At 42.0% G+C, this 24,566-nt stretch overlaps 1 protein-coding gene across 1 annotated transcript in view; it reads right to left on the bottom strand.

Moving 5' to 3' along the window:
• Positions 1-4,132: 4,132 nt before the first annotated feature.
• Positions 4,133-24,566, bottom strand: part of TMPRSS7 (transmembrane serine protease 7) — a 34,981-nt gene continuing 14,547 nt past the window's right edge. The window contains exons 9-17 of the mRNA XM_082683381.1: positions 20,216-20,322; positions 16,820-16,956; positions 14,789-14,896; positions 12,448-12,558; positions 11,513-11,629; positions 10,458-10,629; positions 8,208-8,476; positions 6,602-6,738; positions 4,133-4,737 (exon numbers count right to left, since the gene is read on the bottom strand). Of these exons, the coding sequence (XP_082539507.1) occupies positions 4,567-4,737; positions 6,602-6,738; positions 8,208-8,476; positions 10,458-10,629; positions 11,513-11,629; positions 12,448-12,558; positions 14,789-14,896; positions 16,820-16,956; positions 20,216-20,322 (1,329 nt within the window). The 3' untranslated portion in view covers positions 4,133-4,566. The remainder of the gene's footprint in view (positions 4,738-6,601; positions 6,739-8,207; positions 8,477-10,457; positions 10,630-11,512; positions 11,630-12,447; positions 12,559-14,788; positions 14,897-16,819; positions 16,957-20,215; positions 20,323-24,566) is intronic.

Below are 24,566 nucleotides of genomic sequence, written 5' to 3'. Positions count from 1 at the left end.
TCAAAAGAAGAGGGACATTCAGGATGAGGACCCTAAAGTGGGGTCCGTTTGACTCTTACTGTCCGAGAATCAGTAAAGCAGCCTGAAGAGCTAACACAAAGGATCAGCAGTAATTTTTTTTGTTTTTGTCTAAGCTCGTTGAGGTACCTGTGAAGTCCCAGTGCTTAGCTCCGTGTGGAGCACGATGTCCTATATAAATGTCGGTTAGTTGGAATAATAAAATGATATTCTCAGCAACAATGGTGTGTTAGGCCCAGGGCCTGAGACCCTGGCTAGAATCACCAAGGCCTCTCAAACCCGGACCCCCCAACCTTACCCAAGGCCCAGACAACCTTTCCCACTATTCCCTGGTTTGACTGCAGGAGCTCAGTCTCAATGGGAGAGTCCCTCCCTGTGTTGGATGAATCACAGCTGTCTTCTGAACTCTGTTTCTCCTCGAATAGATGCTTAAAATCTTCTTCACCCTCCAGAGGATCAAAAAACTATTGTTAATGGTCACAAACACACTCTACACCAGATCTCCTAATGCTTTCTGAGTAGTGGGGAACAGGGTTTATGTAATCTCTAAACTAGATTAGGATGCGTTTCTAGAATTTCATAAACCTATCCCTTGCACACTGTTGGCAACTCTATGGTAAAATAGGTTTTTAAGATTTTTTTTTTAAGATTTTATTTATTTATCAGAGGTGGGGGGGGAGAGCGAGCACAAGCAGACAGAATGGCAGGCAGAGGCAGAGGGAGAAGCAGGCTCCCCGCCGAGCAAGGAGCCTGATATGGGACTCGATCCCAGGGCACTGGAATCATGACCTGAGCCGAAGGCAGCTGCTTAACCAACTGAGCCACCCAGGTGTCCCAGTAATATAGGTTTTGAAGACAAACAGATTTAGGGCTCACCACTGTATGTTCTTGAGCAAGTTGTTTAATATCTGTGAGCTACTGCTTCTTTTTAAAGAGAGAGCAAGAGAGAGAAATAGAGAGTGTGCACACAGCAGGGCGGGGTGGGAGCCAGAAAGAGAGGGAGAGAGAGAATCTTAATTCTCAACATGGGGCTCGATCTCACCACCTGAACTCATGACCTGACTGAAATGGAGTTGGAATCTTAACCCACCCTCCCAGGAACCCCAAGCTTCTTTTCTCATTATAAAATGATTCCTACTCAGTAAAGACAATTAAATGGAGTAATTAGAGTAAAGCACTTAATCCTATGCCTGACAAATAGCAGGGTCTCAGTAAATGTTCCCTTACTTTCTGTGACTGTAATCATCTTTGTAACTAATAGCTACCCACCCCCAACCCTTAGCAGCCAACAATATTCCTTGACTCAATAGATTTTCTTTTTATATTGATTTGTGTTCCTGTCCTGTTGCATTTTTTTAATCACTGACACTAGCTGACACCTCCTAAGATTACCTGAACTACTTAAATTCTTACTTGCAACTTGTTCCTGATTTCTGATAACTGCAAATTTCTTAATCTCCAGAGAGCTGATCTAGAATGTAGGTAAGTGTCCCAATCTCTTCTTGAGGACTTTTTCATCCTGCCAGTCAGTCTGACTCTAAACTAAGGATTCAGAATGAGTAAGAAAGTAATGTTTCTCCCTTCAGGTAGAAATAAATTTAGATTAAACAATTGTTGATGGAAGTTGAAGATTTTAGGACGAGAAAACAAATTCTATACAGATTTGTTTTTGCCATTTCTTTAAAATCTCTTTCTATAGGGATAGCTTTTTAAAGGGTATCATTCTTTCATAAAGTTGTTCAAACGTGTTTTTTAAAGTATACAGTTCTTGCACAAATAGTTCTTTTTAATACAATTTCAAGTTATTATCGCCTCAATTGCTTTAGTTTCCTTAAAGAGTAAAATGTAAATAACATTAAAAAATTAAAACCTCTTTGTTGCCAAGACTTGCTGACCGGTATAAGATTTTCAATTTTGCTTTTCTTGTCATAGTACTTGGTCTTTTTCTTTATCTCTCCTTTGAGAGCAAATAATTTCCCAAATGATTATTGTATAAACCAAAAAATAAAGTAACATCATCTAAGTGACATCACCAAAGCACCCACGGATCTCATTACCTTCAAAGAGGCCTGTACTTCTGGAAAGCACAACAATATGTATCCATATGGTGTCAGGTGACAAGCACTTCTACTCTAAACATAGGCAACTGGGTCAGCCTCTCAGACTAATCAAGCAGGAAACAGTTGAGGAAGGGTTGGTTTGTTGTGTTGCATTCTGCAAATTTGAAGACACTGTAAAGGAGGGCAATATTTCCCAGTAGTCTGGCCCATGGAAATGTGCCGGTCTTGGTTTAAGGAGGCCATTCCAGTCTACCAACTAAACCAGTCTTTGGATTTGCCTCTATCCACACTTTTACAAGAATGAAGTATATAGTTCCATGTCATCCTGTCATTTAGACAAAAATATAGCCAAGTAAGCTAGGTGGGTGTTTCTGAGCCTTTTCCCCACCCCTGCACTACTGAGGAACATGGTATACTCACATTTGTGCAACCAAGTGTGTAGAATGGTAGCATGTATGTGTGGTTTGGAAAAATTCCCTGCGATGAATCTGATAGATCATGCTAGCCCTCCTCCATCTCCTAACTGAGATCACAAACTTATTCAAGGTGTTGGTGATGTTTTTAAATAGTAAATCTCCTTAGAATTGACCATGAATAAAAAGTACAATTCAGAGATGTCTGGGTGGCTCAGTCAATTAAATGTCTGCCTCCAGCTCAGGTCATGAGCTCAGGGTCCTGGGATTGATTCCCACATTTGGCTCCCAGCTGAGCAGAGTCTGCTTCTCCTTCTGCCTGCTGCGCCCCCTGGTTGCAAGCACTCTCTCTCTCTCTCTCTCTCTCTCTCTCTCTGGCAAATAAATAAAATCTTAAAAAAAAAAAAAATTATTCACCTTGTACCTAGGTCATAGCAATCCCAGGCAAAATAAACCTGGTTTTTAAGAACTGTCAGCCTAATTTGTTCTTCTACACAGTGAATTTAGTAGCTAAGTCCCACTTTGTGAATTAAGGGGTGCACTTTGCACTCTGAATTGTACTATGCGATAGCTGGGTTACTGAATCCTTAGGGACCCATTCAGAAAGGTATCATTAAAATGTTGTCTTTTGGTGGGAGGTTGGGGGAACCAGGTAGTGGGTATTAGAGAGGGCACGGATTGCATGGAGCACTGGGTGTGGTGCAAAAACAATGAATACTGTTATGCTGAAAAGAAATAAAAAATTAAAAAAAGAATGTTGTCTTTTACCTGATAGAAACAATCTTTTGGCAAATTAAAATATGTTCTCTGAACTGGGAATCATTCACTATTTCAGGGATATTAAATCCATATTTCAGTTTTTCTGTCTGATCCAGAGAATGACCCCTTTTGCTCTCTTTCTCTCCTTTTACTGTTCCATTAAGATCCTCTGAAACCCCACAAAAACCATTTTCATTATTCTGGATCCTACTTAAAAATAGCATTATTACTTCTTTGACTTTGTCCCAGAGAAAACAAACGATATCATTCTTCTCCTTCCTGCTGTTTTCAACTAGTCAGTGGTATTGTTAAGTGAGGCCTCTGTTCATGGAAAGCCTATTCCAAGATTAAATATGAAACCTTCTAAATCAAGATCAAATAAATCAATAACTATGATGTTTTGAGCATGTACTACAGGTTTACAACTATGCCAGGTATTATAATACCCTGAAAATAGAAATAAGTCTAAGCCATCAGAGTTTTATTTAAAAAAATCAGAAGCCCAATGATAATATTTCTGAAAAATTTGACTTTCAAAACAACCATCTAAAAATTCCCTTCTCATTCAACTGATGAACAGGATTATCACAATTCCTTAAATCCCACGTAAGTGCTTTCAGTCGAACTACCATGATGCTTCATTCCATGATTTTAGTGCATATAGTTGAATGTCATCCTGACATCCTGAAATAGCCAAGTGAGTTGGGTTGTCTGTTTTGTTGTTTAGTTGATTGGTTTCTCTGTACACAATATAACCCTTTGTCATGCCTGAAGAAAGTCTGTTATTACGTGGTTAGACAAAATTGGATTGGAAACCAATAATATAGGTACTTCCTTTGTCAATAACTGAGATTGGGTTCATTTGCATTTATAAAAGAGACATTTGGTGCATTTACTTTTATTATAATACTGAAATCAGGCATTTTTAATGGAATTTTTTATTTTAATAAATTAGATTTGACTAAATCCTTATAAATATCTGTACCTTGAATAGAAACATAAAGAATGGATTCCTGAGCACCTTGCCCATTTTTTACATTATTTAAGAGTCTTGATTCATGACATTAGGTTTTCCTCCATTTCTGAATCAATAGCCCCTTGATGTTTAAGAAGGAATACAACTCTAGCCTTGAGGCAATTTTTTATGGAATAAAATACATATTAATCTCTCTGACTTTCGATAGGTACCAAATGTAAGCAATCTGAAATTTACAGAAGGAAAAAAGTTGGGTTTCCTTTAAGGGTTAATTGCTGCTTTTTTTTTTTTTTTAAAGATTCTATCCCAGAAATCACAGTCAAAACTCCAACTTGTACTTTTACAAAAGAGAAGGGACATATCTATGAATCCAGGAAACAAAATTTGACACTCTCGTGTAAACACCAGGAAAGTTTGGTCTTCCACATCCATGTCCCCAGCTAACGATGCCAGTCAAAATCCATTTTCCATCACTTTTTCTTCGACAAGATAAAGGTCCACCCGAATCTCCCTACACAAGAAGATAATGTAAGCAGGAAGTATCTTTCTCTGTGATCATCAATTTTGTCATTAATGTGTTTAATGGATTGTATCAAAACTCTCATTCTGGAAAGTTTTCACTTGACCAATTATTATGTAGTTTAGAGAAGGAAAATAATATGAAATAATATGAAACTTCTAATGTCATTTGAGAATTATTCTTCCCAAAGTCAAAAAGCTGCATTTATCACAAGAAATGTAATTTCTTAGTCCAAGAGTATCTTCACAATATTCTTGTAGGGGAAACAACTTCCACACACCCCAAACGAAGAAAAAAAACTCAATAGTAGTGGAGGTAGCCAAAGTACTAAGAGTAATGGTAATAACTGCTAACATTTGTTGAGTGTGAGCTGTCTGCCAAACTCTGTTTTGGGATCATTTAGCCCTGACAACAATGTCAGGAACCAGGGTTATCTTGAAAAGTTGACCTCTGCCTTGGGGCCATGCAAATTCAGTGGTTGGCTTTGGATTCTGACAAAGAGCAATGAAGAATGACACCCTGAGGAAACCTCCATGGCTTGCTGGCCCACAGCTGTCAAGGACAGATCACCCTCATTTGAGAGTCCCTTCTGATATCTCAACTCCAAAAAGCAAATATGAAAATAATTCAAAGTGTAAACATAATTCCTACAGTATCTATCCTTTAAATTATAACATCTGGGCTTTATTTTTCTAGTTTGGAGAACAGGTAAACCTGCAACTTAGCTAGAGGCAAAGATAAAAAAGCATTCCGAATTTGCCCCCGAGTCCCACCCCCCAGTTCCAACCCTGCTTAAGTGAATTTTGGCTGGTGAGAAACTGGGCTCTTTTTATTTTAATTATTGCCATACCAGCTCTACTAAGTCTAAGTTGACCTATAAACTCTGATGGCTAGGTGGAATAGGACAATATGACTGCCTAGCCTCAGGAAGGAAGCAGCCAAAACATAGCAGTTTTAGTATTAGACAGATAAGGGTTCACATTCCAGCTCAGGTATTTATTTACTAGCTGTGTGACCTTGGATAATTTGCTCACCCTCTCTATGTCCAGTTTCCTCTTCCATAAAATGGTCGTGAAAGAAAGACTTAAATGAATTTATGTAAAGGATCTAGTGCTTGCCACAAATTAGGAGTTCAGAAGATAAAATCCATTATTACAATGAGTATTTGTGGCATAGTGGCTAAGGTTTTAGAGAGATGTGGGAACAGCTCCCACTGCCCTCTTCAGCCTCAAAAGCATCTGTTCACCTTTTGGCAATCATACAGTTAGATGCATAGATTGGAATCTGAGACTTGGAAACATATCCATGAACATAAACTCCAACTTGACCCCTGTCAGGAGGCCTAATCAGAGGCATAGGAACGAGTGTCCTCCCTCTGTCGCCTCTCCCACTCCTCTTTCCCTTTCCCCAGCCTATGCATCAAAGGAGCAAGTGAATAAAACCCTGGTATTTCAGTAGAGAAATGGCTGCTAACCATCCTCAGACACTCTGTCTGTGTGTGTGTGTGTGTGTGTGTGTGTGTGTGTGTGTGTGTGTGTGTGTGAGAGAGAGAGAGAGAGAGAGAGAGGACTGCTTTGTTTTTTTTAGTTCTTGGTTACAAGAAAATAAATCATGGCAGAATGATAAATCCAAATCTCATTTTCTAAATGAGGAAAATACATGGGAAGCAGAATATTGAGTTTTAAAGACCTAATTATTTAATTGCCTTTCCCTGATCTTAGGCAATTAGATTATAATTAGTCTCTGAATTAAGGGAAATACCTGTCCTAGTTCTTTCCCAGTGTTGTGCAAACTACACATGAAAGCACGTATGGAAAGCATGGCATCTTGGCAAAGGAAAGGTGCGATGACTTACCCTGCAGGCATCTCTCTTGCCTGACAGGACCCCTGCGCACAACATCCGTGAAGTGATGATCCCATAGGTGGAAACGCAGAGGGTTTGGTCAATGAGCTCTACCTCTGCTTGCTGCAAAACAGGGGAGCCTTTATTATCTGGAAAACACATGGGAAGTGGAAATCAGGGTAATGATTACACTTACTCGGGGTGCCGTCAGACCAGCTACTCACATTTTCTCCTCATCCTCAGAACAATTTTTTATGGAAATTTTTTTAAAATCCCCCTTTTGCTGATGAAGAAATAGAGGCTGAGGAGGTTAGAGGTAGTGGCCGACCTGACGGCAAGTAATAGAGCAGGACTCACACCCAAGGTCTGACTCTGTCTCCGGCTGAGCCACACTCCCTCACTACGTACTTCCTGCTTCCGGTAGGACTGTGAATCCCAATAGTCACTAATACTGGTTGCAAGGCCTACCTTTTAAATGGAGCAGCATAATCAGATATAGGAGAGAGAACTGGAAACCATAAAGACATAACAGTTTTGTTATACCCTTTTCACTTCCTTTTTATCCTGCCTGGCTAAAATGATTCCGAAAAGTAAGTACACTCACACTCATGCTTATAAAGAGATGTCCCATGATAAGCTGTTTGAATCTACTCTTCCCTCCTGTGATCTAAGATAATGTCATTAAAGCCCGGAGCACAGTCCTGATAGGTTATGGGGATTGGAGCCATGAGATCCCAGCAGGCCCCTGAGATATTAACTCACATGCCAGCAGTGAGCCCTGCAGAAGCTGCCCGCAAGGAACGTTTAGAGAGTGTCAAAAGGAGGGCAAGGATAAGAGTCAAAGTTGGCAGAAAACACATCTGTCCTTAAACCCTTGGAAATGGCTGCCCGGGAATCTGAGATGTCAGTGAGACGAAGGAAAAGCGTCAGCCCTGGGGCAGTACTCACAAAGCTGTGGCTTCTTCCTCTCACTGCGTATTCAGAATCAACCTTTAATCCTAGACTGTGAAACATCTTGATGGAGCAGATGTGGGGACATCTTGACGTCCCTACCACTCTGACCTTTGTGCATAATGATAGAGATGCCAGCTATCATTATAGGGATTGTACAGAGGTATCCCCTCTGGGAGGTCCAGTTCTAGGTTGATGTACCCTCAGGCCTGAATTTGCACTCTGGGGAGCTAAGGACAGGCTGGCTTTCAGCCCTGACTGTCATCTACCTGGCAAGTTGCCCTTGTGATAGACAGATCTGCACAACCCTCCAGATAGTTACCTCTGACTTGACATAATAGGGTTGTTGGGGAGGGGGGTGTCCTCTTCTTTAAGAAAAGGAATCCCTTCTTTGGGTGAAAGGGAACCTAAAGAGTAAAGAGGAACTCTCTTCTGTAGTGGAAAACCTAGCAAAATTTGGAAAAGGCCCATACCGTCTCTCCAATCTTGCCCTATTCAGAACCATCCCTCCCTGCCGCCCCGATGCTGCCTCCATTCTACTTCTTAGAATTATCAGGAAGCTCAAATGAGAACATATACAAAAAACCCCTATGAGCCCCAAAGCACTACATCAATGCAAGTTAGTATTATCTGGAGGGGGAGGGCATGACCCTTCACCCGTTCACACCTGCTTCATGCCTTCGCCCCCAGCCGGTCACCCAGCACTTCTCCCCACCGCGCACTTTCTGGCCAGCAGGAGGGATGCATATTGGCTGAATGAGCTGTTTCAGGGTCTCAGGCCAGGCTGTACTGAGCTGTAGCAGAGCAATGTCATAGTCAAAGGTCTGACTGTTATAGTACTCATGGACCACAATTCTCTTCACTGGGGAGATGAACTTGGCATTCCCCTGCACGTACATCCCGAGGTGAGCAGTCCATGGCGTGGGGTCTGACAACCTGGCAGAAAAGGAAGGAAGCATGAAGTCAGTGGCCAGGGTTTGAAGAACCATCCAGGGTTTGGACAAAAGCCCTCTGCAGCCTGACAAGTGCTGAGAAAAGGAGGCCTCCCTTCCAGTCCCATTCTAGTCCCTGGCTCTGTCCGTGGGCATGGCAGAAAACACAACGTTTCCCAGCCTCCCTGTCTCCTAGTAAACAGAGTTGAAGGAAGGTCTAGTAGGAGTGGTGCATGATAGCCATGTTCCAGAAAAGTCCCTCTGCCATCCTAAAGAACTGCTGGAAATTCTGTTGCCACTGCTATTTCATGAGCCACATGCAGGTCAAGAATGTGACTAGGAATTAATTTGTTACATTCTTTCTATTCATGCTGACATAGGCATCTGATGGGGACAGACATGGCCAGTAAGACAATGATCTGGGAATCCTTTTGCCAAATTCAAATAATATGAATTCAAGAGAGTTTAGAAATCAAAGTGCAATAAGGAGGAATTTGATGAAATTCCTTCTTGTCATCCATCTACCAGAAGCCTGAAAGATCATGGCTACAACTACTCAAGCATGACCATTCACAAGGACCCCACTCTTTGCCAGCCCTTCCAGAACTCTACTTCTGACCTTTGTGGCCTTGCACAAATTTACTGAGGGTCTTGTGGTCTCCATGTGAGGTATCCATCTCCACCTGCACAGCAGCCTTGTTCTAGTGGGATGAAGAGATTGTTCTAGCGGGGTGAAGAGATTGTGAAAGCTTTGCAAGAAAAATAAGGACAGAATTCAAAGAGTGTGGCCCCAAATCTGCTGGCCTGACATCTCATGGTTGGCATCAGGGACCTGGGGGAGTATTAAGGTTAGCATATTACTTGGAACAGTGTCATAGTGTAAAAGACTAATGATCGAAGACAAGCATAGCCATTTTAATCATGAACGTGAATTCTGTAAGTTCCACAAGAAGCACATAGTTCAATTATATAAAACCCTTTTATATTAAATTATTATTTTATTTTTACTTTATTTTTATTTATATTTCATTTATTTTATATTTTATTTATACTTTATTTTATTTTTATTTCATTAAATTATTATTTTATTCAAATATTAAAAACCCTTGGAGTTTCCTAAATGAATAGAGCCACAAAGCTGTCTTTTATTATGTTGTTATGTTAATGTTGACTTTTGGACCCCACCTAAGGCCGGGGAGCTGGTGGCCAGGAGAACCAACTATGTAATTGGAGGGTTGCAACTTTCAGTCCCACTCACTGACCTCTGAGGAGGGGAGAGGGGCTGGAGGTTGAATCTACTGCCAATGGCAATGATTTAATCAATCTTGCCTGTGTAATGAAGCCTCCATAAAGACCCAAAAGGACAGGGGTCTGGAGAGGGCATGATAGCTTCTCACCCTTTCCCCAAACCTTGTCCTGTGTATCTCGTCCCTCTGGTTGTTCCTGAGTTACACCCTTTTACAATAAACCAGTGATCTAGAAAGTAAACCACTTTTCTCAGTTCTATGAACTGCTCTAGCAAATTTACTAAACCCTAAGAAGAGATGGTTAGAACCTCTATAGCTGTTGAGCCAGAAGAATAGTGACAATCTGGACTTAGAAGAGGTGTCTGAGGTGGGGAGGAGAGAAATGTTTCCTAGGTCTGAGCCCTCCACCTGTTTAATCTGATGCTATCTGCAAGCAGACAGGGTCAGAATTGAGTTAAACTGCAAGACACTAGACTGGCGTCAGAGTTAGTTGCCTGGTAATGTGGGAGCCCCACCCCCCACCCCTGCCAACCACCACTTTGGAAATTACCTTTCCTCTCCAAATAGAAGTCCAGTGCCTGTTCTACACACACACACACACACACACACACGCACGCGTGCGCCATTTGAACTGCTCCAACGTCCCCAGCGGGCAGCTTCCTTCCACAGCTTGAGGGCAGATGTATGGTCAGGGATCAGAGAGTGTGCCCTCTTAGACTAAGAAGTGAGATGCCCTACCTGTTTCCGTGGAAACAGTGGGCCGCAGAAAGAAGCCACTCCCTGGAGATGACCGAGGCTGCACAGTAGGCCGAGCCGACAAAGTGGAGGCTGACTTGCCACGGCCAACCCCCTTCCTGTGTGTCGCTGCCCCCAATGATGCGGTGGAGGGCGGAGGAGCCCCTGCTGCAGCCTTCGGAGAAAGGAAGGGCCATGTGACTTAAAAGCAGACCTGGAGCAGACTTGGAAGAAAAACTGGAAATTAAATCGGGTTTCAAGCTGCACTGGGAACTGAGGCACCAGGCAAGCAATTTGAAACCTCTTGCTTCTCTAGAGAAAACGCACCCCCAGACCACTTCCTCCGGAGAACAGGCGGGACACAGAGTCTCTGGACAATAAAGCACATTGATTCAAGGAAGAGGGGCCTCTTTAGCAACAGCTGCGTGATAGGAGCAGTAGCCTTGGGGCTTAGATGATTGGGGAGGAAAAGATTAGTTCCAATCGCAAGAGAAGCGAGTGCGTCTTTGGGAGCGCGCTGATTTGAGAGAAAGACATGTGAAAACCTATTAAGACAAAGTCGTTACCAGAACAATTATTTTCCAGTTATGTTTTGATAAGGATGCGTAACTACCCTGCTGCCTAGGAGCCAGTTAGAGACCACAAACTAACATATGGCAGACTATAGTTTTCAGGGCGTAGCCAAAGAAAGCAGCAGCGCTTGGCATTGATTCTAACACAAGGCTTAAGTCACAGTCATCCACTGCGTTCCAGTTTCAGTTTCTTTTCTCGGGGACTTTTTATTTAGGAGCCTCTCCCTTGATTAGAGTTACCAGAAAGTGGAAGTTCTCATTATAAGCACCTGAGGCTTTAATGCTTGTTGTCGAGAAAACAGAGAGGATCCCCACCAGAGGTTTTTATTCTGAGAAACCATTTCAGTCGCAGTTCTCCAATATTTACTGTTCTTCCCAGGACTCCAACTTTTGCCAGGGGGATTGACCCCAAGAAGGGAATGAAAATGAACAACTGGGACCCGAGGAGGGACTACAGGGAGTCGGAAGGAGAGTATTTCTACTCACTGCAGCCTTCCTCGTCGCTTCCGTCTGGGCAGTCCACGGTCCCATCACACTGTGCGTTTTGTTTCCTAAAGCAAATATCATTGCCGCATTTAAAAGTCCTGTGGCTACATGGAATGCCTAAAAATGAACAAAAGAGGGTAGAGTTTTTCCTGACCAGAAACAGACTTGAGGGAATGACACTCAACTCCGTCCTCCAAGGATGGGGTTGCCCGGGCATCGGTATTTGCCATTCTGGGCAACATGGCAGAGGGCGATGATGCGAGCCCACGGTGACCAGCCCCCTCACCCCAGCAGAGCCATTGGAAGCCAGGCGGGCAGGCAGGCCACCTGTTGAGAATCAATCCCATGGCCCCTCCTTTCTTCTTCCAGACATGCAAAGCAGTTGGCCTTATTGGTTTCTTTAGGCCGTGGCCTATTGATTATTTTGTCGTGCTCTCCAAGAAAATTTTGAGCAAAGGTCAATACTATATCCAGTCCTTTCACAGCATTATGGGGGGAAAGGACAGGCTTTGGGAATCCCAGCACATTTGTTCACAGCTCTAGTGGTGTGTGTTTCTGCAGGGGCTAGAAGAGAACATGCCCATCACGGTATCTGGCAGGTCCCTCTAGATCACGTCCTCAGCATCCTTTACTCTCCAGCGGCATTAAAAGCAAATAAGCAACGAAAATCTTCCAGTATTCACATGACACACACGCACGTGCACGCACACATGCACACACTCAACACACACACTCAACTCAAACAGTGACCAACTGTCCCATTTTGCCTGGGTCCAGGAGGAACCCAGGGAACTGGGATTTTCAGTGCTGAAACTGGGTAAGTCTTGGCAACACCAGCACACATCAGTTGTCCTACCCCACACCCCAGGGGTATTCAGTTCCCACTTAACGGAGTATACAGGAAGAAGGGCAGAGCACAGAGGACTCTCCCTCACTCTGAGTGCAGTTCTGCTCATCCTGGCCATCCTCACAGTCCCTGAAGCCGTCACAGACCAGAGGGCTGGGCTGTCTTAAGGAACTGGCATTACAGATGGGCTTAGGAGTCACTGGAAGGAAAACAGACAGAAAGCTCATGAGCCTGAGTCATCACCGGCCTTTGAGAACCAGCAGTGCCCTTCTAATGGTGCACATGGCTAAGATGACTTCCATAAAATACCAAGTGTCTTTTCCTCCAACCTGACACCTGCCAGAGAAAAGATTACTTTGCTGTAATCCCTAGTGCTCCGAGTTGGTCAAGTCTGGTTTTTGCTTTTGCCAAAACACATTCAACTCTGGCAATTTGTGTACTTAATTACAGCTAAATGCATCCTGAGATTTTCTTTTAAGGAAAAGAAAAATCATAAGTTGTTATCTAAATTGAACTTGTCTGGGGTGCCTGCATGACTCAGTCAGTTCAGCTCTAACTTTTGATTTCCGCTCAGGTCACTGTCTCAGGGCGTGGAAACTGGTTAAGATTCTCTCTCCCTCTGCCCCTCCTCTCTCTCTCACTCACTCAAAAAAAAAAAAAAAATCAAATAACTAAATACATAAAATTGAACTTGTCTGCCTTCCTAAACAAAGTGGGAGTGGCCTTAACTTGAGGATTTCTTATTCATTTTTTTTTTTTAAATCTCAGGGCCCTAACTACATAGTAGGTGCTCATTAAAGTTTTGTTGAATAGATTAACAGCTATGAGACTTTGAAGGACAATAGGCTTGTCATCTGTGTATAAGGAAAACCGTCTTTTAAATGATTTGTCCTGGGTGATCCATTTCCTGAATTAAGAAACACCATTGTAAATTATCACAAGTTTTCTTCTTTGGAATATTTTCATGAATTGCCTTTGGACAAGGGACAGGCACACTTATATTAGCAAGCACTCTTGGAAGATATGATTCCTTTGACATTTCTGGTTTTGTGAAAAGTGATCATTTTTTGTTATTTGCTCTCGTGTTTTCAGTGGCATCTCTTGTTAGGGGCCAGAGGTAACAGGAGAGGACATGACTGCCCTGAAATGTTCATTAAGGCTTCTGGGTGTACCTAGCTGACTCCTAGGGAATATTTTCTAAAATGGCACAATGAGAAATAATGATTACCAAAAACAGCCCTTTTTATACAATAACAATAATCATAGCAGGGAAAGATAATAATGTAAAAAAACACCAGCAACCTTGCTCACTATATAATAGCCAGCATTTATTTTCTTCAGCAACAGAAAACTCTATAGATTGAGAAGGTCACTGAGCCCTAAGTTAAGAGAGTTTTACTTTGTTTTGTAAAAAATAAATAAATAAATAAATGTGTAGAGCTACAGGTTGTTTTTCAGGAATATAAGTTTTTCATAGTTATATTAACTGTACTTTTTCTCCAATAATATGGAAGGAATTAAATAGCTTCACCATCACAATTGTATTTGAATGAAAGTCTGGATCTTTAGGAGAAAGCATTGCCGATGGTGTCATATGGTCTGATGAACCATCCCCTCCATATGACTCCCTAAAACTGGAGGTAGATTCAGGAATGATGTGTAAATAGTAAATGAGAAACCAAGAGAGAATCGCTGTCCAAAATAGGAATTTCCAATACCCTGCCCCTTCGTCATTACAAGTGTGACACTGTTGCAAACTATACAGGCAATAATAGCAATAACAGTAATTCTCTCCTTCCCAACACCTGTGCTCCATGAATGAATGGGCTGAAAGTGGTGACTTCTCTGTTAGTTGAAGATTGTGGTTCATTGAATTACTGGCCTCAGATCCTCACTCCCTGTGGGACTGTTATGCACTATTATACACCTCCACTCTTGCATGACCCCAAAGTGTGTGTGATAAGCTTCCTGCCCCTGGACTGTAGCCTTAGCTCTAGGATTCGCTTTGAGTGATGGAATATGATGTAAGTGATGGTGTGCCAGCTCCAAGCCCAGAACTTAAGAGGAACACTGTGGTTTTGCTCACCCCTCCTTTGCTACTACCACTGCCATGGCCAGCCCACTGGTTCAATGAGAAAAGGAACCATGAGCAGTAGATCTGACCCCAACCTGGAAAGAACCAAACTTAAGAGGACCTACTGCTTAAAGCAGAAGGACCCAGCTGAGGCCAGCCTAGATCAGTCCTATCTCAAACAACTCACAGGTGCGTGGTCTAGAATACATGATTATTGTCAGTCACTGCGTTTTGGGTAACTTGTTATGCAGCAATAGCTAACAGCTACAAAGACCCAGGATATACATCAGCAGCAACAATGGCTCTGAGAAGTTACTTGTTCCTAAGAAAGCCACAGAAGAATTCAAATACCCACCACAGAAAAGCTCATCGCTTTCATCAAAGCAGTCATTTACTCCATCACATCGCTGGGCTTGAGGGACACACAAGCCAGAGGAGCATCGAAAAGATCCAACGGGACAGGCTAGAGACAATAAAACACGAGAAGTCTTGGGTGAGTCCCTAAAAGTCGTCAGACCACATGAACAAAGAATGATGAAGTATTAGGTGGTTAAGGAATTGGCCATGTAGAGACAGTAATTCTACAGTTTCTCCATCAAATCAAGCTAGAGGTGACAACTGAAAGACAAAACAAGTGACTTTAGGAGAGCAGAGAAAGTAAACTAACCCACCAGAGGCTCTGAGTGAACACTGGCTCCAGGTCACAGGTACAGTCAAACTTCCATTATCTCCATCTTTCACTCAGCAGTCTGGCTTCATTACTGACTTGGAGAAAGTGAAAGCTGGAATATGCTTTAGAGAGTCCAGCAGTCTTGGGATGTAGTCTTTAGACTCCCGAGGGAATTACAAGTGGCCTCCTGGTGTCTCTGAATCCTATATGACCACAGGCACTGTTCTAAGGACTCTGTGCTTTTAAGTCCATTTTCAAGTGATCACTGTCCCCAAATACATTAGTAACCACTGATCTTTGACACCTGGACCTAGAGAGATTAGTGACTGGCCTCAAAACTTTCTACCTCCCAGTCCGCTTCAGCTGGCTACTCATCAAAGATCCATCTTCTGCCTGATCTTGAATTATAAGTCCTGGCTTAAAGCTAAATATATTAGAAATAATAAATCCTTTGTTGTTATCATCTGAATGTTGGTGGGCCTCACTAATTCTTATGTTGAAATCCTAGTGCCCAATGTGATGATACTAGGAAGAAGGGCCTTAGGAAGGGAATTAGGTGATGAAGGCAGAGGCCCCATGAATAAGATCAATGTCCTTATAAAAGAGGCCCCACAGAGCTCCCTCAGCCTCCTCTACCATGTGAGAATAGAAGTCTGCAACCCAGAGAGAGCCCTCACCTGACCATGCTAGCATCCCGATCTCTGACATCCAGCCTCTAGAACTATGAGAAATAAGTTTCTGTTCTTTATAAGCTATCCGCTCTGGAGTACTCTGTTAGAGTAGCTGGACAGACTAAGATACTCCCCTTGTGCAAAAGAATGGGGGGAAATGCATGGTCTGGTCAACCCCTATCTCCCTGGCACACAACGGAGAGGGTAGGTTTGTAGAAAATATTCATGTTTGAAAAAACAATTGAAAATAAGACGACTCACTATTTACCTGTTATTCTTGCTGGAAATTGTAATATTCTGATATTCAGAAGTATGATAGCCCAGATCCAGAAGCAAGTATATTGGCAAAGAAGGAAGGTTCTAAATGAGCTTTCTCTCAAGTCTTATCCTCATGGAGTGGTTAACCCTTACTTTTCCCCTTTTAAAATGGGCCAAGAGTTTCCTGAGTCAATATCTAGTCTCTCCAGCTCTGAAGACTTCCCCCAAACACTGCTGACTACCTCCTGGCCATTGTCCCCGTGGTTCTCAGTGTGGAGAGTAACATTTTGAGGCCTGCTGTTTGAACTCTCCTTGACCAACCAACTCTCCCTATGGGTCATGGGCTGAAGTGAATCACAACAGTTGTCCTCTGATCCACCAAATATTCATATAAACATCAACAGTTCAAAGACTTAAGAGTAGCAGGGACAATAAATCAAGAAATGGGTCTGTCCCATATAGCACAAGAATAACATAAGAAACAATTTCTCAATTGTAACAGAGAATTATGTCATTTCTTCTACAATTTAAATGATAGTAGTAATAAATACATAAGTTTGTGTCTTATTGATTATGTATTTTGTTTATATTATGTGTATTTATAATATATTCATTTACACATTAGTAGTAACGAAGCAGAAAAAAATCTGTTTTTATTCCTTAATTTCTTAAGTTTCTTAAGTTTAGTTTAGTTTAATTTATAAATTTGTTAAGTTTAGAGTTACGAAGTATGAGACTCTGTTTAACCATTTATTAGAGTTTTCTAAAAAGCGCATTCCAGGCTTACGTTGACTAATGTTGTAACTTCCATATTCCACCAGAAGCGGCTGGTCGGAAAGCCTTGAACTGCACTGCAGCTGAATGCGAGCGAGCGGACTAGGCACACGGAAAATCGTCTGGTGATCCATGTACGAGCCGCAGTACCTAAGGAGGCGAGAGTCAGGGAAGAAGCGTGGATGAGGCTCTGTCCACGCATCCCTATTGACAGTGAACACACAGACACTTTGGCACTTTGGGCTTTATAAGCAGAGATGCTCACCGCAGAGCTAACGGTAGTTCTCCAACGTATGCTTAAGTGACTGAGTAACTTCTGTCGCCTCAATTTCCTACTCTGCTAAATACAACAGCAGTACTCTTGACTGTTATCTAGTATTCTCCTCACCAATACTTGTAATCAGAAGAAATATGGGTCCTCTCTTTCTTTCTGTGTAAATAACCATATAACAAGAAATGCCTGCTTTTGCCCACAAACCTCGCCATGGAGCAGAGTGGAATCCATGAGCTCAGGATGAAAATATGGAAAGAACCCAGCAATAGTTAAAGTAAAACACAACGATATTTTTTTTTTTCAAATGAAATTGAAAACCGATGTGCACTTTGGGGCTTGTCCTTGGTAGAATTTCAAAATAACAATGTCTGCCCACAATATTTCCTCACCTTGATTTTTCTTACTTCTTGTACCTATGAGCAGATGCCCCTCCTGTTAGTAATTCTTACGATATGAGTACTGTGGTTAGTAGAACATGAAATATTACTGTGCTCTCTGGGGGCCCATGGTAAGTTAGGTCTCTGCCCTGAGTTGGCAAAGCTCTTCCCAGAGTGAAACCTGCAAGGTCTCAAAGGGAAACAGCAAGCACACGGGCTGAGGAGGGACATCCTCCACTGGAATCTGTGAATGCCAATCGCTTCTCACCCCCAAGGCCCTTGAGCTGGAGTTTAGAGGGGAACCGTAAGGAAGGGGGCATAGTGGTGGCTAATGGAACTAAAATTAAAAAAAAAAAAAAAAAAAAGTGAGAAATTAGAGAAACCAGCAAGAGTTGGTTTACAGATACAGACACATGACAGGTAAGAAAACTGAGAAGTCGGGGCGCCTGGGTGGCTCAGTGGGTTAAGCCTCTGCCTTTGGTTCAGGTCATGATTGCAGGGTCCTGGGATAGAGCCCCACATGGGGCTCTCTGCTCAGCAGGGAGCCTGCTTCCCTGCTCTCTCTGCCTGCCTCTCCGCCTACTTGTGATCTCTCTCTCTCTGTGTCAAATAAATAAATAAAATCTTTAAAAAAAAAAAAAAAGAAAGATAGATAGAAAAGAAAACTGAGAATTTAAATAGGTGAAGTAAAGAGTTCAACTTCAAAGTAGTGAGAAAGTAGAAGAAGGATTAGGACTCAAGTCTGTTGATACTAAGCCCTAGAACTTTCTAGGGCACCAACAGCTTTCCTGTCAGGAACTTTGCTCTGCAGAACTTCCTAGGAAGGACATCCATTGCTTCAAGGCTTATAGGCTGCCTTCTAGCTGCTCTGAGTTCGCACACCCCATCCTCACCTTCTCTGAACTCACGAGCCCTGGGCTTCCTTGTGCCAGCATTACCTTTTCCTACTTCCCCATTATGCCTTTACGCAGCTTTTCAGCAAGGTATCAGAAATTAGTTCAGTTAGATTCCTTCCTTTTTAGATGAAAATAACTGGTAATGGAAAGGGCTGTCATTTTAAATCCTAAGGGCACAACTAGCATCAAAAGAATCTGATAGGATTTCTCCCAGCCGGCAAGACAGAGGGAAGAGCTGGCCCTCTGGAAAAAGTATTTAGGGCAGAGAGCTCTTCTGGTATTGATTGCTTGGGAGAAGATCTTGTTCATACTTTGGCAGGAACACTCCATGGGTGGTGGGGGTTGTTACTTAGGACAAAAAAGAAATAGTATCATATTTTACAAAAGAATTGTAAAGATTTGTTTTCTGGACCTCTAATGAAATACCAGAATGCAATATTCTTAAAACTTGAAGAGGAAGCACATTCCATAGTATTTACCCATCCAATGTCATTTCCAAAGCAATTTTTTTAATACAGTTGACACATAATGTTACATTCATTTCAAGTACACAAAATAGTGATTCAACAACTTTATCCAAATCCAAATAATTAATCATATTAATTATAATAATGGTTAATATTTTTTTGGTATGTAGTATGCATTATTCAATTGAATGCTTAGCAAAAAAAAAAAAAAATCCCTCCTTATCTCATTTACAGGCTGAAAATCAAAGAGATTAAATTATTTGTCCTAGTTAATACAGCTACTGAATGACAGAGCTAGAATTTGAACCCAGGTATTCTGCCTCCTACATAATAGACCCTGATTCAAAAGTACTCCCAAAAGAAGTATAATCCACGTCTTAATAATGGATGTAAGGATGGTCATAAATCAGGTAGGATTTATCCCAGTGAAGACAGAACCAGTGACCACTTTAGCTCGTAATCCGAGAGCCTAAAGAAAATGAAAGAAGGTTGTTCAGGAAAATCATTTAGAAAAGGAAAGCCTCATTCATGGATTAACAATGAGCACAAAATTAGCAGGTAAATTCCTTAGGCTAACTTCACAAAAAATAATCTTGCCTCAAAGTAAACATCGAAGCTATTCTGCTATAAAGACAGGACATTCTATATTTTTTTAAAAAGATTTTATTTATTTACTTGACAGAGATCACAAGCAGGCAGAGAGAGAGAGAAGAAAGCAGGCTCCCTGCCTAGCAGAGATCCCAATGCAGAACTTGATCCCAGGTCCCTGAGATCACGACCTGAGCCAAAGGCAGAGGCTTAACCCACTGAGCCACCCAGATGCCCAGGACGTTCTATATTTTTTATTACAAGATCTATTACAACTTCAGAAGCAAGTAAAGAATAAAAACCACTACAGGACAAATGAAAGGCGAGAGTGAAGAGCTCCTCGGTCAGTACAGGAAGCTCAGTCATCTAGATTTCTCTCATCAACCTCAACCCATGTCCCAGCCTCAGGATTCAGCCAGGCCAGTGTAGCCTCTCCTCCTGCAAAGAACTGGCTAAAGGTTTCTACCTTTCCTATCACCAAGATTTCTATTTACTATTTCCTCCAGGGCTGCATGGTTTGAAAGACTTCATCTGCCAAGCTATTTTTGTAAAATGTATAGTATATACACCCATAGCCCAGCAGCAAGGAGCAATGAGCCAAGGACTTGGGAGTCATAAGACATGGATTTGAATCCTGGCTTAATCACATATGACTGAGTGACCTTGAGCAAGTTCTTAGCCTCTATACCCTTCTATTTCCATTTCTGTAAGTAGTAAACTGCAAACTCTTTGGGAACAAGGAATCCAAGGCTTTGAACTTCTGGGTCAGGCCTTTCATCAGATTCCTTACATCCAGAACCCACTTACATGTGCTCATTAATTTCCCACCATCCATGGTCACAGCCTTTCGCACTCTTCTTGGTTATTGAATAGTTATGGAATTTCAGTGCTATGCCAAGGGTTGAGAGGGAAGTCTGTGAAAAACAAACATAATCCAGAAAAATGTTTCAGTTGAAGGACACATTTCAGGCTGATTCCTCATTCAGAGCTCATTCCCTTGACTTGCTGTTCTCGGGGCATTTTATTCTTTGTGCCCTGTGGCTTCTGGTGGGGTAGACCCAGCTCCCCTCCCCCAACACACTGGAATAATAGAGAGGGTGGCCCGTTCCCAGGGAGCCGCTGTTAGGTCCCAGTTTCAGTGAGCTGGGTGACTTGGGACACATTAGATTGTCCCTAGGTGTCGGTTTCCTCCTTGTAAATGAGCTTGAAAACACCCCTTTGTTAATGAGTGCACACAGTTTCCTCCTTTGCTGACAATAACAACATAGTTTATTTAAAGCACTACTCAGATTATTTAAATAAAGGAGAAATGAATCAGCGTCCTCTTCATATCCAACCTGGGTATTCCTGAAGGCAGCCACTGAGTCACTCCTAGGTCTGCCCAGACAGGATCAAACAAGAAAAGAGGCTGCCTGTACAGCACCTATGTGAGAGCATATGTGTGCACGTGCACACACACACACACACACACACACACACAGCTGACCTTTTGACAACATTGTATGACATACACATACATTATGTTTGTGATGTCATGATTTTAGGGGTTTTTTTAAAAGATTTTATTTGTTTATTTGACAGACAGAGATCACAAGAAGGCAGTGAGGCAGGCAGAGAGAGAAGGGGAAGCAGGCTCCCCGCTGAGCAGAGAGCCCTATGGAGGGGGGGCCCTGAGATCATGACCTAAGCCTAAGGCAGAGGCTTAACCCACTGAGCCACCCAGGCACTCCACAAATTTAGTTTTAATTTTCACTTTGTCCCAGAAATTATTTAGAGAGAGTTGACACATTTCCTGGGAGTGGAAATTTTGTTCACCCGCTCTCAAGCTTTCTAATTCTATACTAATTAGATAAGAGATTATTCATTGCGTGTATGGCTTTTTAATGTTTTTATTTATTAAGGATTTTGATATGATCGAATATGTGACCCCTCCAAGATCATTTGAAAGAAAAGGGTAATGTATGTGTGTGTGGTATACTATCCGTCGTTGCTATAGTTATTGTCCCACTACCTGTGTCAGGAACCAACGGAAAGGAACTAAAATCCCTCAGTTGGGCGCCTGGGTGGCTCAGTGGGTTAAGCCGCTGCCTTCGGCTCAGGTCATGATCTCAGGATCCTGGGATCGAGTCCCACATAGGGCTCTCTGCTCAGCAGGGAGCCTGCTTCCCTCTCTCTCTCTCTGCCTGCCTCACCATCTACTTGTGATTTCTCTCTGTCAAATAAATAAATAAAATCTTTAAAAAAATAAATAAATAAACATAAAATCCCTCAGTTAAGCATTGTCCATTTCTCTTTGTATTTCCTATAGGTTTTGATTTATGAGTATTAATGGCATGTCCTTTGGTACATAAATAATTATCAGAAAACTTCACGTGGTTCACCCTCTTTATCATCATAGATCACCCTTCATTTCTCACCCAGTGTTGTTGCCCTAGTGTTGATTTCCACTTTGTTGAGTGCTAAGGTTCTGATCCCAGCTTTCTTTTTGTTTCTGTCTGGTATGATATTGCCCATCCTTTTACTTTCAGCTTTAGTAAATCACTTTTTATGCTGCCATCTTTTGTAAATAATATACAATTAAGTTATAATTATAGTTTTAAGTTATTGAACCAATTTGTGATTCAATACTGTTGACTTTTTGTTTAAGAGATGGATTTTACCCATTGATTTTTTTATTGCTCTGGTATTTGGTTTTTTTAGAGATGTCATCAAATTTGATGTTACAATTTCTTTGTGTTTATGTAATTCTTTCTAACATGGACTTAAATACAGCAGCCCTCCTCTCTCAACCTGTCTTTGAGAGGGAATGAATCAGATTACTTATGTCTCTCATTTAAACATCACAACAACTCTGTTAGGAAGGTAGTATGAGTCCAATTTTATAGAAGAAATCAAAACTAACCAAAAATAAGTGACATGCCCAACATTACTCTGCATTTCCCTGAAGGCCACATGGTGGCCATAGTGTGTCATGACACCTGGAAATGGACAGTGAGGGCTTAAGAGGAACCAGACTTGGTAAAAACCAAGGATTCCTGAGGGCACAGAGTGACTTTTTTCCCCAGTCTTGTTATCTAACTTTTATTTCACATTTAAAAAAAAAAATGCCAAAGGATAGTGAACATCTTGAGTGATCACTGTAATTTTATAGCTTAAGGACATATTCCAATGCAGTTCTCTTTAGGAAGCTTATGTAGGCATTTTCACTGTGTTCCATCATTCCAAAGTAAAACAGATTTAAGTGCATCACTGCCCGCCCAATCTACACAGCCCCAATTAAGTTCCATTGCACACCAGATTCTACTGACATAGATTCGCACACAAATCTACATTTGTGGCCAGATTGGCCAAGGCGCACTACTGATATTAACCAGCGTGACCAGTGGGGTCAGGAGGTGCAGGTCCACAAAGCATTGTGAAGTGTTTTGTTCAACAAATGAACAAAAATGGAAAACCACTACGTATGCTCTTTCCTTCTATGTCCTGTATTCTCTGTTCCCACTGCCCAACCCGTGCCGTTGCTTTGGGAACTTTTACCAAGTAAGGGGTAGGATTTCTCCTGATCTGGACCTGCTCTGTTGAAATATTTCTCTAGTCAGTGGTAGCAACAGGATGCAGGACAAGATTTATGCATGTCCCTTCTCAAGCACGAGTGGTTATGTACATACAGCTCAACCCATCTCCAATGGGCACTGGAAACTGCTCTGTTGAAATATTTCTCTAGTCAGTGGTAGCAACAGGATGCAGGACAAGTTTTATGCATGTCCCTTCTCAAGCACAAGTGGTTATGTACATACAGCTCAACCCATCTCCAATGGGCACTGGAAACTTCGGTGTTTCATGTTTGCCGGGGAAGCAAGGAAGACCCATGTCCAAAGTGATAATGAGGAGGGGAATTGACATGGCCCACAGTAATCTCGCGTGCATCGTTTCCACCTAAACTGGTGGGTGCTAACCTGATGGCATCAGTGATAAAACAATCCAAAACCCCACTCCATGTTTCTCTTCTGAGATCGCATCCCAAAATATGTTGGTTGGAAAACAAAAAGAAGGAAGAAAGAGGGAGGTAAATATTCAACTAAGTATCGTGACAAAACATAGGGAAACTGAACATCTTTAGGAACCGGGAAAAGGAGGGGGGGGTACGGGATTTGCTCATAGAGAGAAGCTTGATTCCTTTGAATGCTGCCTGGGTCACTTTCTATTTGAGTAGCCTCTGGCCAATGGCTTGCCCCAGCTCTATTTCCCCGCTTATAAAATGTGACAAGTTTCTCTCCTATATCACAGGCATGCTTTAAGAGCAAATAAAAATGTGTGTGTCGGGCGCCTGGGTGGCTCAGTGGGTTAAGCTGCCTTCGGCTCAGGTCATGATCTCAGGGTCCTGGGATCGAGTCCCGCATCGGGCTCTCTGCTCAGCAGGGAGCCTGCTTCCCTCTCTCTCTCTCTCTGCCTGCCTCTCTGTCTACTTGTGATTTCTCTCTGTAAAAAAAAAAAAAAAAAAAAAAAAAAAAAAAAAAAAATTTAAAAAATTTAAAAAAAAAAAATGTGTGTGTCTGAAACAAACAGGTGACATGCTCTAAGCCTCAGTACTCTTTTACACTTTTTCTTGTTTCACCACACTTCTTCCCCTGCAGTCTGTAAGCTCCAAGAGAGCAAGGACTTTACCCTATGGTTATGCACCTGAAACTGACATTCCGTAAACATTTGTTTATTCTTGGGAGAAAAATCACAGGGACTTCAAGTTGGAGCGGGAGTTAATCCATCTCAGATAAATGAGACCATAAAAACTCAGCTGAAAGGGAGTCTGCAAAAGGGATTGATACTTGGAAATCAGACTAGCCACTAAGAAAGACTAAGGATGATAGAAATCAACTCTTGTGTATAAAAGGTTTTATCATGCCTTGAGCTGATATTTTTTATCACTTAAGTCATTCTTCTCAGTTGTTTGTAATAAGTTCAAAGCTACTTTACAGGTCACCTTTTTTTTTTTTTTTTAAGATTTTATTTATTTATTTGACAGAGAGACACAGCAAGAGAGGGAACACAAGCAGGGGGACTGGGAGAGAGAGAAGCAAGCTTCCGGTCAGCAGGGAGCCCAATAGCAGCTTGATCCTAGGACTCTGGGATCATGACCTGAGCCGAAGGCAGACGCTTAACG

This window comes from Mustela nivalis, assembly GCF_964662115.1.
Source record: "Mustela nivalis genome assembly, chromosome: 1".
NCBI classification, from domain to species: domain Eukaryota; kingdom Metazoa; phylum Chordata; class Mammalia; order Carnivora; family Mustelidae; genus Mustela; species Mustela nivalis.
This window is presented reverse-complemented; position numbering and strand designations above follow the sequence as displayed.